The 14,446-nt window shown below is 44.0% G+C and overlaps 1 protein-coding gene across 1 annotated transcript in view; it reads left to right on the forward strand.

Moving 5' to 3' along the window:
- The first annotated feature begins 1,348 nt into the window (after positions 1 to 1,348).
- The window catches only part of LOC147701386 (mucin-2-like), a 184,816-nt gene continuing 171,718 nt past the window's right edge, over positions 1,349 to 14,446 (forward strand). The window contains exon 1 of the mRNA XM_086928640.1: positions 1,349 to 1,424. Within this exon, the coding sequence (XP_086784766.1) occupies positions 1,385 to 1,424 (40 nt within the window). The 5' untranslated portion in view covers positions 1,349 to 1,384. The remainder of the gene's footprint in view (positions 1,425 to 14,446) is intronic.

Consider the following 14,446-nt stretch of genomic DNA (forward strand, 5'->3'; position numbering starts at 1 on the left):
TGTATTACAGTGTATGAACACATAATGTGTACTTCATTGCACTCTGCAACAATAATTCCTCTCTTTCTGTGTAAGTGTATAACAGTGCACCAGGAGGTAGTTTGCATCTTAGGGATTCAGGACAACCTGTGAGGGAGGTTCTCTTATCCTCCGATCCAGCAGAACCTTTTGAATTTTCAGGAAAGACACCCATAAAATGTTTACAGAGGTAAAATTGAGGAATATTTTGAACTTGTGGAATTTCGAATTGATGAAATTCCCACATTCATTCCAAAATTAATGTATTATTGCTCACCCATGGTTTGAAAGTGGCATTATGGCCATCCTAACACTACTGGAAACAGATGGAACCTACTGAAGGGTTGGCTAAAGAAAGTGAAGAAAGCATTGAGTGAGTAAGTGAATGAGTGAGCGACTGGATGTGTGAGTGAGTGAAGGTGTGTGTTAGTAAGCAAAATAAATGTACCTAGCCGAATTATGACTAAACCTAGACTGGTTACATTATTGAAAAGAAAACCTTAACACGTGATAGACATTCCTTGGTATAGGAAAACTGCAAATTACCACAAATTCGTGGTTCTACGCCATATACTCTCGCTGGTATAAAGCGCCTGTATCTCAGTATTCTCACATACACTTCACAAGGTTTGCAGCTTAAGGGTGCAGACTGTCTACCGTGCATCATACATCCTGACCACATGACTGCGAAACTAGGCCAGATAAGCCTATCCGGGGCATACGGTCTCATTATCTGGGCAGTAGATTAGATCAGTTTGGGGTATATGTTGACAGTACCTGGCTGTCTTGCATGCACTACTCACAAGCTGCAAACAAATGACATGAACGCCAATCAGTCCTGCATAAAAGAGTAACAACATGGCTGGACATGTTGCTACTTAGGGCAGAAGGTAAAGCAGGAATATTGCTTATCATCAAAATACACATTGAGAAAAGTAATTTTTACATTATTTGAAGAATGTTAATATTTGCATTCTCTGTGTGGTAGAAATGAACTTCATTCAAGGTGCCACCATAAAGATGTGCACTTTACAGAGCTGGACGGTGTAAAAAAAAAAAGAAACGCTCAATATCCATAGCTGGAAGCAGAGATCCTTTGATAAGTTTCCTATATCAATCTAACAAATGAAAGCAGAATTCAGGAATTACTTAACTTCAATGATTAAGGTTGTGCTTTCCTGAGTAAGTTTCCGGAAGTGAAAAAATAATATAAATGAGTTACCAGTTTGTAAACGCGATTGGCATGTCATTTTTGTACTTAGATTGTCTAGACTAGACCAGTCTCGCTCAGTATTGAAATAGTTGAACAATGAATGGTTTTGTTTCCTTTAGATTCTGCAAGCCACCAAAGCAATAGAATTTCATCATGATGAAAATAAAGTCTTTTTTTCTCCTCCTGGTTATGGGTGAGTGCACATGAACTCTAAACATATAATGAGCTCTTATTGTAAGCAGCCTGCCTTTTATAATAAGTGTATGTTAATCAAAAAGATGAGGACATCAGAGAAGGAGAGAACAGACAAAACCCTGCTCATAATTACACTATCATTTGTACAAATGCTTCGAGGCAATAATTGGCATCTGACTGTTGACACCATGGAAAAGTGGAGGGGATGTAAACGAACACAGATGGCCATATTGCACCAAGTACAAGTGCACCATTGACACAACATGTGTCCAGTCTGCATTCTCTGCTCATGAGAAACTTTAGTGACATCAAAGAGGCAGTAGATGCTTGAGCGGTCCTTCAACGCCAGTTCCCTGGAATTTTCTTTAACACTAACCTCCATTTTGGTAGTTAAATGTGTCTTGTACCAATGCGAGTTTAAGTGCTAACATTAGTTTGAAAACAAAAAACAGCCACCATGTTATGATTATTCAGTTCCAATCAGTACAGCCCTTGCCACCAGAAGCAGTACTACTGCCTAGGCACGATCTATTTCCATTTTGAGAATCAAACACAGTGGAAGCTTAGTTGTGTTGGACCACAACCTAAGAGCTCACAGGGAAACTGTATAATCATCAATTTTGACAGACCATGCTTAGTCAGGTCTCTGCTACATTCACTTAGTGAAATTCCATCATTCGAGCACTACCATTGGCCTTTTTTTTCCCTTCATGATCTCTGGGTTTATTACTCTACAGTAATAGTAAGGTCACTCGGTCGGGTATAGCAAACGATACAACAGTAAGCCACCAGTTGAACCTCCTCATCCTTCACTCTAACAGGTTTACTCCTTATTATTATGATTCTGCAGAAACAAATTTCGTGGACGGGATAGAGGACGCTTTGAATCAAACCCTAAATAACCACCGGAAGTAGTTATTATTGTTGTGATTTGGAGATTTCAATATAGAAATGTGTGGAAATTACTCCTTTTGCAATGTGTGAATTTGTGATAATTTTACTGAACCTCTTACACACTTTAGACATAACCCTTAAAGGGGCACACTAAACCGAGTGTCCCCTGCTAACATGCTGGTATTTGCTCAAGATTATTGCCTCTTTAAAAGCAACCCTGTGCTGCAGGACTGCTTTTAAATAGTAAATTGTGCCAAAACTTTAGTGTTTGGAGCACTTAAAAACTGATAACCTACAGTATGTTGGCATATTAGGTATTCCCAGGATCTGCCCGGGTGCCCCAGTGATGGGGAAGTTCACGTATTTATAAGAGGTACCATTATAAAAGATGTTGTATATGCCCTGGAGATACAGAAATTGAACATTTCACATCCCTCGTACCAGTAAAGTTCTTCCCAAAATTACCTTTTATGCTAGGAGCACTGTGGAGTGATTAAATGCAATATGTATTCATACCCAGCACCTCTAAAGTCTCCCCTAGGTGTTCCAGTGGGTGGGGTATACAGAACTATAGGCAGGGCCCTTATAAATGCAGTTTTATAAGCCCTGGTTTTGGGGAAATTACCCAGGACAGTTTTTCCATTGTAGATTCCCAGCCACATAGGATAACATGGCAAGAAGTTATTAATTATTAACTTCTGCTAGGAAATACAGAAATATCATTCAAGGATTTAGGAGAATGGTACTGATAAATCCTAAAATATTCTATAGTTGAATTTATCCTAAAATGTACCAGCAAGAAGTTAAACAACGTTCTTGTTTGTAAGCCAAAATTCAGCCTACCAGTGAAGTGGATTAGCCAGGCTGCTTTGATAAGTGGCACCTGGGGTGAGGAGCCATCCTGGGAGGAGAGAGTTCTGCTGCACAGGAATGCCAGAGCAAAAGAGAGGTTCCATAAACTATGAGCCTCAAAGTAGGTATGGGCGAATTTTTCGAATTCGCGATTAGCAAATTTGCAGATTTTGCGAATTCGCGTATCTGCAAATTCGCAAATTTGCGATTTTTTTAAGTGGGGGGGGTCTTCCATGTGAGTTCACATGCCTCTTGTGTGTATAAAAGGTCTGAGACCAATCAGAGCAGTAGATGAAGAGACAGACCCTCCTGGTCACAGGAACAGCAAAGGGATTACGCTCGTGAAAGTCAAGGATGCAAAGGCCTCTATCCAGCATCACAGCTGATTTTCGTCTGTAGATTTGGGAAGAAAGCACACCTGTCCAGCCTCGACAACCCTCACGATTGTTTTTGGGCTGAAGAATGCGTCACTGAATTTGAGCTTCAACTAGTTCCAGCGACCATGTGTGTGTTACTATGCAATCGCGCTGAAGGGTAGTTTGGTCCGCCCTGTTCCCATGATGCACTGGGCCAGGGACAGACTAATTTGCATGTAGCCAGGTTCTGAGCTGGGATGGTGCAGTGAGCTAAAAAACGGTGATGGATCAAGCCCTGATCTGTTGACTGGGTAGGAGTGTTCAGCTTAATTCAGATACTCTGTCCATCACCACCCCCTTTTTCTGAATCATTTTGTCCACCATAAGTGTGGAAGGGTATGCTCAGATGTGAGTCCCTTGCTCACTGCACCATCAGGATTCAAGCAAGCCGGGCCGAAGACGGCTGTAATGCCAGAAACCGGTCCCCGGAAGCTTGTTTCCTTTCCAGTAAAAGAATTGGCTTGGTAGTTTGGTCTGCCCTGTTCCCATGATGCACTGGGCCAGGGACAGACTAATTTGCATGTAGCCAGGTTCTGAGCTGGGATGGTGCAGTGAGCTAAAAAACGGTGATGGATCAAGCCCTGATCTGTTGACTGGGTAGGAGTGTTCTGCTTAATTCAGATACTCTGTCCATCACCACCCCCTTTTTCAGGCTTGATAATATGGCCCTCTCTCCTTTCATGAATAAAGGTAACAATAAAGTTTTACGAGTGCAGTGTACCTGGTACATTTCACTTGTTATAGTGCTGTGTTTAAGTGGTGTCTATATGGAAGTGCCTACTGCATTACTGACGCCCGTTATGCCGACTTATTTCTAATGCATTGCTATGAAGGCTTCGTAGATCTAGGCTCTGTGCTTACCGTTGTATAAACACTGCGGCCAAACACTTAGGCCAGTTGAATTCACAACTTCTTTTGAACAATTCTTCTACACGTCCAAGCAGACAGCAGTGTCTATAAGTTTAAGGGGGAAAGAGAAATGATGTCACAGAGAGTGAGAGAGAGAAAAAGATGGAAAACAACATAAAAACTGTGTCGCAGAGTCTGGAGTTGAGATTTTTTCTTGAAAAGTCAGACGCAGATTTACAAGCTCCTTGCATCACTTTACCCATGTTAAAAGTGACTCAAAAGTGGCATAGTAAGGTTGTGAATCTGTTTGTCAGACTGTTGTAACGTATCTGATTTTACAGAGAAGCTGCTGTACACTACCCACTCTGGGGCATATTATCAAGCCTGGGCAACAAAATTATCGCCTATGGAATTCCAATCGAAGCTCATGTTAGATGTCCTTCTCATCTAACATGATCTTCGATTGGAGTTCCATAGAGCATATTATGAAACCCATTATCGCAACTTTAGCGGCACTTTCCTGCTGATAAAGTGGCAATAATTTTGTCGCCCAGGCTTGATAATATAACAATTCCGAAAAGGGGGTGGTGATGTATAGAGTGTCTGAATTAAGCAGACCACTCTTACCCAGTCCAAAGATCAGGGCTTGATTCATCACCGTTTTTTAGCTCACTGCACCATCCCAGCTCAGAACCTGGCTACATGCAAATTAGTCTGCCCCTGGCCCAGTGCATCTTGGGAACAGGGCAGACCAGACTACCAAGCCAATTCTTCACTGGAAAGGAGACAAGCATCCGGGGACCGGATTCTGGCATTTCAGCCGTCGTCAGCCCGGCTTGCTTGAATCCTGATGGTGCAGTGAGCAAGGGACTCATGTCTGAGTATACCCTGCCACACCTATAGTGGCCAAAAACAATTCAGAAAAGGGAGCAGTGATGAACAGAGTGTCTGTATTAAGCAGACCACTCTTACCCAGTCCAAAGATGAGGGCTTGATCCATCACCGTTTTTTAGCTCACTGCACCCTCCCAGCTCAGAACCTGGCTACATGCAAATTAGTCTGTCCCTGGCCCAGTGCATCATGGGAACAGGGCAGACCAGACTACCAAGCCAATTCTTCACTGGAAAGACAGACAAGCTTCCGGGGACCGGTTTCTGGCATTTCAGCCGTCGTCGCCCCGGCTTGCCTGAATCCTGATGGTGCAGTGAGCAAGGGACTCATGTCTGAGTATACCCTGCCGCACCTATAGTGGCCAAAAACAAGTCAGAAAAGGGGGTGGTGATGAACAGAGTGTCTGAATTAAGCAGACCACTCTTACCCAGTCCAAAGATCAGGGTTTTGTCCACCATAAGCGTGGAAGGGTATGCTCAGATGTGAGTCCCTTGCTCACTGCACCATCAGGATTCAAGCAAGCCAGGCCGAAGACGGCTGTAATGCCAGAAACCGGTCCCCGGAAGCTTGTTTCCTTTCCAGTAAAAGAATTGGCTTGGTAGTTTGGTCCGCCCTGTTCCCATGATGCACTGGGCCAGGGACAGACTAATTTGCATGTAGCCAGGTTCTGAGCTGGGATGGTGCAGTGAGCTAAAAAACGGTGACTGGGTAGGAGTGTTCTGCTTAATTCAGATACTCTGTCCATCACCACCCCCTTTTTCTGAATTATTTTGTCCACCATAAGCGTGGAAGGGTATGCTCAGATGTGAGTCCCTTGCTCACTGCACCATCAGGATTCAAGCAAGCCAGGCCGAAGACGGCTGTAATGCCAGAAACCGGTCCCCGGAAGCTTGTTTCCTTTCCAGTAAAAGAATCGGCTTCGTAGTTTGGTCCGCCCTGTTCCCATGATGCACTGGGCCAGGGACAGACTAATTTGCATGTAGCCAGGTTCTGAGCTGGGATGGTGCAGTGAGCTAAAAAACGGTGACTGGGTAGGAGTGTTCTGCCTAATTCAGATACTCTGTCCATCACCACCCCCTTTTTCTGAATTATTTTGTCCACCATAAGCGTGGAAGGGTATGCTCAGATGTGAGTCCCTTGCTCACTGCACCATCAGGATTCAAGCAAGCCGGGCCGAAGACGGCTGTAATGCCAGAAACCGGTCCCCGGAAGCTTGTTTCCTTTCCAGTAAAAGAATTGGCTTGGTAGTTTGGTCTGCCCTGTTCCCATGATGCACTGGGCCAGGGACAGACTAATTTGCATGTAGCCAGGTTCTGAGCTGGGATGGTGCAGTGAGCTAAAAAACGGTGATGGATCAAGCCCTGATCTGTTGACTGGGTAGGAGTGTTCTGCTTAATTCAGATACTCTGTCCATCACCACCCCCTTTTTCAGGCTTGATAATATGGCCCTCTCTCCTTTCATGAATGAAGGTAACACTAAAGTTTTACGAGTGCAGTGTACCTGGTACATTTCACTTGTTATAGTGCCGTGTTTAAGTGGTGTCTATATGGAAGTGCCTACTGCATTACTGACGCCCGTTATGCCGACTTATTTCTAATGCATTGCTATGAAGGCTTCGTAGATCTAGGCCTCTGTGCTTACCGTTGTATAAACACTGCGGCCAAACACTTAGGCCAGTTGAATTCACAACTTCTTTTGAACAATTCTTCTAGACGTCCAAGCAGACAGCAGTGCCTATAAGTTTAAGGGAGAAAGTGAAATGATGTCACAGAGAGTGAGAGAGAGAAAAGAGAGAAAACAACATAAAAACTGTGTCACAGAGTTTGGAGTTGAGATTTTTTCTTGAAAAGTCAGACGCAGATTTACAAGCTCCTTGCATCACTTTACCCATGTTAAAAGTGACTCAAAAGTGGCATAGTAAGGTTGTGAATCTGTTTGTCAGACTGTTGTAACGTATCTGATTTTACAGAGAAGCTGCTGTACACTACCCACTCTGGGGCATATTATCAAGCCTGGGCAAAAAAATTATCGCCTATGGAATTCCAATCGAAGCTCATGTTAGATGTCCTTCTCAACTAACATGATCTTCGATTGGAGTTCCATAGAGCATATTATGAAACCCATTATCGCAACTTTAGCTGCACTGTCCTGCTGATAAAGTGGCAATAATTTTGTCACCCAGGCTTGATAATATAACAATTCAGAAAAGGGGGTGGTGATGAACAGAGTGTCTGACTTAAGCAGACCACTCTTACCCAGTCCAAAGATCAGGGCTTGATTCATCACTGTTTTTTAGCTCACTGCACCATCCCAGCTCAGAACCTGGCTACATGCAAATTAGTCTGTCCCTGGCCCAGTGCATCTTGGGAACAGGGCAGACCAGACTACCAAGCCAATTCTTCACTGGAAAGGAGACAAGCTTCCGGGGACCGGTTTCTGGCATTTCAGCCGTCGTCGGCCCGGCTTGCTTGAATCCTGATGGTGCAGTGAGCAAGGGACTCATGTCTGAGTATACCCTGCCACACCTATAGTGGCCAAAAACAATTCAGAAAAGGGAGTGGTGATGAACAGAGTGTCTGAATTAAGCAGACCACTCTTACCCAGTCCAATGATCAGGGCTTGATCCATCACCGTTTTTTAGCTCACTGCACCATCCCAGCTCAGAACCTGGCTACATGCAAATTAGTCTGTCCCTGGCCCAGTGCATCATGGGAACAGGGCAGACCAGACTACCAAGCCAATTCTTCACTGGAAAGGAGACAAGCTTCCGGGGACCGGTTTCTGGCATTTCAGCCGTCGTTGGCCCGGCTTGCTTGAATCCTGATGGTGCAGTGAGCAAGGGACTCATGTCTGAGTATACCCTGCCACACCTATAGCGGCCAAAAACAATTCGGAAAAGGTGGTGGTGATGAACAGAGTGTATGAATTAAGCAGACCACTCTTACCCAGTCCAAAGATCATGGCTTGATCCATCACCGTTTTTTAGCTCACTGCACCATCCCAGCTCAGAACCTGGCTACATGCAAATTAGTCTGTCCCTGGTCCAGTGCATCATGGGAACAGGGCAGACCAGACTACCAAGCCAATTCTTCACTGGAAAGGAGACAAGCTTCCGGGGACCGGTTTCTGGCATTTCAGCCGTCGTCGGCCCGGCTTGCTTGAATCCTGATGGTGCAGTGAGCAAGGGACTCTTGTCTGAGTATACCCTGCCACACCTATAGTGGCCAAAAACAATTCAGAAAGGGGGGTGGTGATGAACAGAGTGTCTGAATTAAGCAGACCACTCTTACCCAGTCCAAAGATCAGGGCTTGATCCATCACCGTTTTTTAGCTCACTGCCCCATCCCAGCTCAGAACCTGGCTACATGCAAATTAGTCTGTCTCTGGCCCAGTGCATCATGGGAACAGGGCAGACCAGACTACCAAGCCAATACTTCACTGGAAAGGAGACAAGCTTCCGGGGACCGGTTTCTGGCATTTCAGCCGTCGTCGGCCCGGCTTGCTTGAATCCTGATGGTGCAGTGAGCAAGGGACTCATGTCTGAGTATACCCTGCCGCACCTATAGTGGCCAAAAACAAGTCAGAAAAGGGGGTGGTGATTAACAGAGTGTCTGAATTAAGCAGACCACTCTTACCCAGTCCAAAGATCGGGGTTTTGTCCACCATAAGCGTGGAAGGGTATGCTCAGATGTGAGTCCCTTGCTCACTGCACCATCAGGATTCAAGCAAGCCGGGCCGAAGACGGCTGTAATGCCAGAAACCGGTCCCCGGAAGCTTGTTTCCTTTCCAGTAAAAGAATTGGCTTGGTAGTTTGGTCCGCCCTGTTCCCATGATGCACTGGGCCAGGGACAGACTAATTTGCATGTAGCCAGGTTCTGAGCTGGGATGGTGCAGTGAGCTAAAAAACGGTGATGGATCAAGCCCTGATCTGTTGACTGGGTAGGAGTGTTCTGCTTAATTCAGATACTCTATCCATCACCACCTCTTTTTCTGAATCATTTTGTCCACCATAAGCGTGGAAGGGTATGCTCAGATGTGAGTCCCTTGCTCACTGCACCATCAGGATTCAAGCAAGCCAGGCCGAAGACGGCTGTAATGCCAGAAACCGGTCCCCGGAAGCTTGTTTCCTTTCCAGTAAAAGAATTGGCTTGGTAGTTTGGTCTGCCCTGTTCCCATGATGCACTGGGCCAGGGACAGACTAATTTGCATGTAGCCAGGTTCTGAGCTGGGATGGTGCAGTGAGCTAAAAAACGGTGATGGATCAAGCCCTGATCTGTTAACTGGGTAGGAGTGTTCTGCTTAATTCAGATACTCTGTCCATCACCACCCCCTTTTTCAGCCTTGATAATATGGCCCTCTCTCCTTTCATGAATAAAGGTAACACTAAAGTTTTACGAGTGCAGTGTACCTGGTACATTTCACTTGTTATAGTGCCGTGTTTAAGTGGTGTCTATATGGAAGTGCCTACTGCATTACTGACGCCCGTTATGCCGACTTATTTCTAATGCATTGCTATGAAGGCTTCGTAGATCTAGGCCTCTGTGCTTACCGTTGTATAAACACTGCGGCCAAACACTTCGGCCAGTTGAATTCTCAACTTCTTTTGAACAATTCTTCTACACGTCCAAGCAGACAGCAGTGTCTATAAGTTTAAGGGAGAAAGAGAAATGATGTCACAGAGAGTGAGAGAGAGAAAAAGAGAGAAAACAACATAAAAACTGTGTCACAGAGTCTGGAGTTGAGATTTTTTCTTGAAAAGTCAGATGCAGATTTACAAGCTCCTTGCATCACTTTACCCATGTTAAAAGTGATTTAAAAGTGGCATAGTAAGGATGTGAATCTGTTTGTCAGACTGTTATAACCTATCTGTTGTCACTGCTCAGAGGTAAATATAGATTTCACAGAGAAGCTGCTGTACACTACGCACTCTGGCCATGTTATAAACCCTGGGCGATAAAATTATCGCCACTTTATCGGCAGGAAAGTGCCGCTAAAGTGGCGATAATGGGATTGATAATATGCTCTATGGAATTCCAATCGTAGCTCATGTTAGATGTCCTTCACATATAACATGAGCTTCGATTGGAATTCCATAGAGCATATGATCAAACCCATTATTGTCACTTTAGCGGCACTTTCCTGCCGATAAAGTGGCGATAATTTTGTCGCAAATAAGGTAACACTATAGTTTTATTAGTGCAGTGTACCTGTAACATTTCACTTGTTATAGTGCCGTGTTCAAGTGGTGTCTATATGGAAGTGCCTACTGCATTACTGACGCAAAAGTGGCATAGCGGCATTGTAAATATGCCGTTATGCCAGATTTATTTCTAATGCATTGCTATGAAGGCATTGTATATGTAGGCTGCTGTGCTTACCTTGTATAAACAGTGCGACCACCGGAGTTCACCACTCGACTTGAACTCTGCTTCTGTACGTCAAAGTATATTCAATACGTTGCAGACAATTACATTGCTGTTGCTCGATAGGCCGTGGTTGCTTCTGAAGGATGTTTGGTAAAGGAAACAAAAGTACATTTTGATTAGTCATCGTAAACTGAGTTGCGTAACTACTGTCAAAAGTGAATTTTAATGTGGGTTATTAATATTCCTTAGTTAGACTGTTGCAGCTCCAGCCGCGGCAGGTAGTGGGAGTACCGGCCGGGCGGTGACGTGGGGAGGGGGAGGGTCAGGGTGGGGGGTTGTAATGTATCGAATACGGACTTTAACAGGTAAGTAAGCATAATAATAAATAAAACAAATTTTGTTGCGCGCACCGCATCACCAAATGCGATGCAGTGCAAGCAACGAAATTCGTTTTATTTATTTTTATGTTTACTTACCTCTTAAATTCCGTATTTAATAGATTACTACCCCCCACCCAGCCCCTCCCCCTCCCCACATCACCGCCTGGCCGGTACTCCCTCTACAGGCTGCGGCTGTTATCGCCACTTTTATCGGCAGGAAGCTGCCAATAAAGCAGCGATAATGGGCTTGGTAGTATGCCCTTGTGAATTCCTATAGCAGCCCAGGTTAACACAAGAACCTGACGTGCCTCCATCACCATCATCATCGCAGGTTCTTCACCCACTCAGTTCTTCGGGCACCACTAACTCGGTGACCAAAGAGGCCACTCATGGTAGTGGGCATTTTGTTCGGTGCTTTGAGAACAACTCTAAAATGGCGTACAACACGTGCGCTCCATCTTTTTATAGATAGGTTCAAGTGTGTAGTGACGGATGCGCTGAATGGGTGTGGTGTGGGTGTATACCATTGATACAATAAGGAGGGCATATGGGGGAAATATTTATTGACCTTGCATTGTTATGATCCCTACACGCAATGAAAAAAACATATATAACAACGGGTCAAGAAACAGAGTAAAGCTATCTGAAAAACTATGTGCTGTTGATAGGATACAATCTGTGAATCCAAAGTATTCATGGTGAAAAATGAATCCAAAGTATTCATGGTGAAAAATGTGTGAACACATTTTTCACCATGAATACTTTGGATTCACAGATTGTATCCTATCAACAGCACATAGTTTTTCAGATAGCTTTACTCTGTTTCTTGACCCGTTGTTATATATGGTTTTTTCATTGCGTGTAGGTATCATAACAATGCAAGGTCAATAAATATTTCCCCCATACGCCCTCCTTATTGTATCAATGTTCTAGTGTAGACAGCTGACTGCGGGCGTTTAATTATTTTTCCGACTCAAGTGTGTTTTGGGAGATAAATCTTGTTTGAGTAGAGGAGCTTGAGGAGTATAGTTATAGACACACACAGTAAGAATGAGAGGTACTCTGTGGGAGATGCCCGCTGTAACCGGACACCATCCTTGTGGACAGTGTGCAGCATGCCCCCAAACCTGTAAATCCACCAAGATCAACATTGGTACAGAACATCCATGGGAACAACGCAGGTTTACGAACTGTAATAGTTCCAACCTCATCTATTTAATCAGTTGTCCTTGTGATAAGAAATATGTGGGCATGACCACCAGGAAAATAAAGACCAGGATCTCAGAGCGCAAGAGCTCTATACGTTGCAATAAGCAGGTGACGCGAATGACTAAACATTTCTTAGAGGCCCAACATGCTCCGACCGATCTGCACTGGACAGTGCTAGAACAACCAGTAATTCCCAAACATATCGCAGACATAAGCACCTTCTTAAACAAAATGGAACAAAGATGGGTGTTCAAATTACAAACTGACAGAACAGGTCTGAATGAGGACATCCCATGGATGTCGCTGTAGGTTCCTGGTAAATTGTTCATTATACATGATGGTGTATATCCGGGATTCTTGTGTTGAAATGCTGTAAACGATCAGTATGCATCTTACATATTCCATCAACTGCTGTGATCACTGTTGCGCATTCAATAATTTAATGTTAATGGTAGTTTACAAATAATACAAATAACATATACACATAAAAAGAACTGTGCTCGCTAAAAGCTATTTTTGAGTGTCGTTTCATGAGATCCATTGATTTGATGTACTGAGGTAAAGCTTTACCATTTCTCAAATATTGACTGAGTCTAACCTGGAGGCTAGTATAATATACCGAGAATAAAATAACACTTTCATTCGCAAGCGGTAAGATTCATTGCATACCATTCGGCTTGTTGGGTACCATTTCAAAATTAACCGCTAAATTATCGATAAATATTTTTTCAAAGACAACTAGGAACTTTTGACTGAAAGTGTCTCTTTTATATCTATTTTTGAGGCCATAATACCCCTCTAGCGTACTACATTGCCCATCAGACCCAACAGATCTGGCGCATGCGATCGAGTGCGTCATGACTCCAGCAGGCGAACTACATTTCCCAGCAGCCGGGTAGTTCTGGCGCATGCGACAGAGTCTGTCACGTGACTGTCCCGTCGGTCCACGAAAAAGAGTTCAAATAATCGCTTCCTGTCCGTCCAGGTACCTCCCACTGACAGCCTAGACGGAGGCGAGGAGTACCGACGGACAGGTAAGCGTTTGGGGAACGAAGGACCAACGAAGCGGGCTTAAGCGATCTTTTATCGCATATGGGTTGCAAGTTAAGGAATGAGATCCATGTGTTTTCTAGAGCGCTCTTGTTCTCTGTTTGTAGTTCAGACACCCGATAAACACACACGGGTACTTTGGACGATGCTCTACTCCTTTTGCACTAGAACTTGATGTAGCGCATATATCTTCATCAAAGTTCTAAACTTAGCAGCATCACTAAAATGCATAAAATAGAACTCCAACATCATTGACCTTCCCTATACCGTGCTGTAGCGCAAGACTGCTGCAACTTAAACAGGTTGAGGAAAGGGCGTGTCTAGTATAAAAGCTCCAGAGAGCTCTTCCTCTTTCATTAGTGTTTTTCTCCTTTGCATTTAATAGAGCGGTGCTCCATTTGTACCTGAGCTGTAGCCGGGTGAGGTGGAGAGTTCATTCTCCAGATCGTGGGTGAGTGAATACAAGGATTTTCTTTAACCTTTTCTTTACAAGGTCATTTCCGCCTTATTTTCAGGTTGACTAGTAAGCAATCAGTGACCAACATTGATTGGCAAACATGTACCATCACGAGAGATTTTCCTTGTGTTTGAAGCTATCCTCATTAACTCTGTGCATCTCTTTGTGTATGTTTGTTCGTCCATCTTTTGGTGACCATCTGGATCATCTCGACTGGCGATCTCAGGTGATATGAGTTTAATCACTTAAAACACATTTATCAGCAGTAGCACATTTTTGTTAAGGTCCTGATGAAGCAGACAGGTATCTTGTGAGCCTATTACTCTGCAGAAACATGTCGACCTGGATTACACCTAAGTAGTTATTTGTAAACACTACTTTGCACTGTTTTTTAACCTTGGGTGTGGGTAGGATCCTATTAAAATTCATTTTTTCCACTCCTACAACCCAATATTAATTCACCTATTCACATGCTACACATAGCACTTTTTACACTGCTTTTTATTTTTACCCCCTGATACCAACATATAGTTTTCATTAATACATCACTGTATCCTTTAATATGATTAGGCTACAATCTACCTAATCCACAGTGGAATTGGTTCCACTTCCTTCGGGTGAAGGATCCCAAATGATGTAGGGCGGTACAGGACGG

This window comes from Lissotriton vulgaris, chromosome 7, assembly GCF_964263255.1.
Source record: "Lissotriton vulgaris chromosome 7, aLisVul1.2, whole genome shotgun sequence".
Classification (NCBI taxonomy): domain Eukaryota; kingdom Metazoa; phylum Chordata; class Amphibia; order Caudata; family Salamandridae; genus Lissotriton; species Lissotriton vulgaris.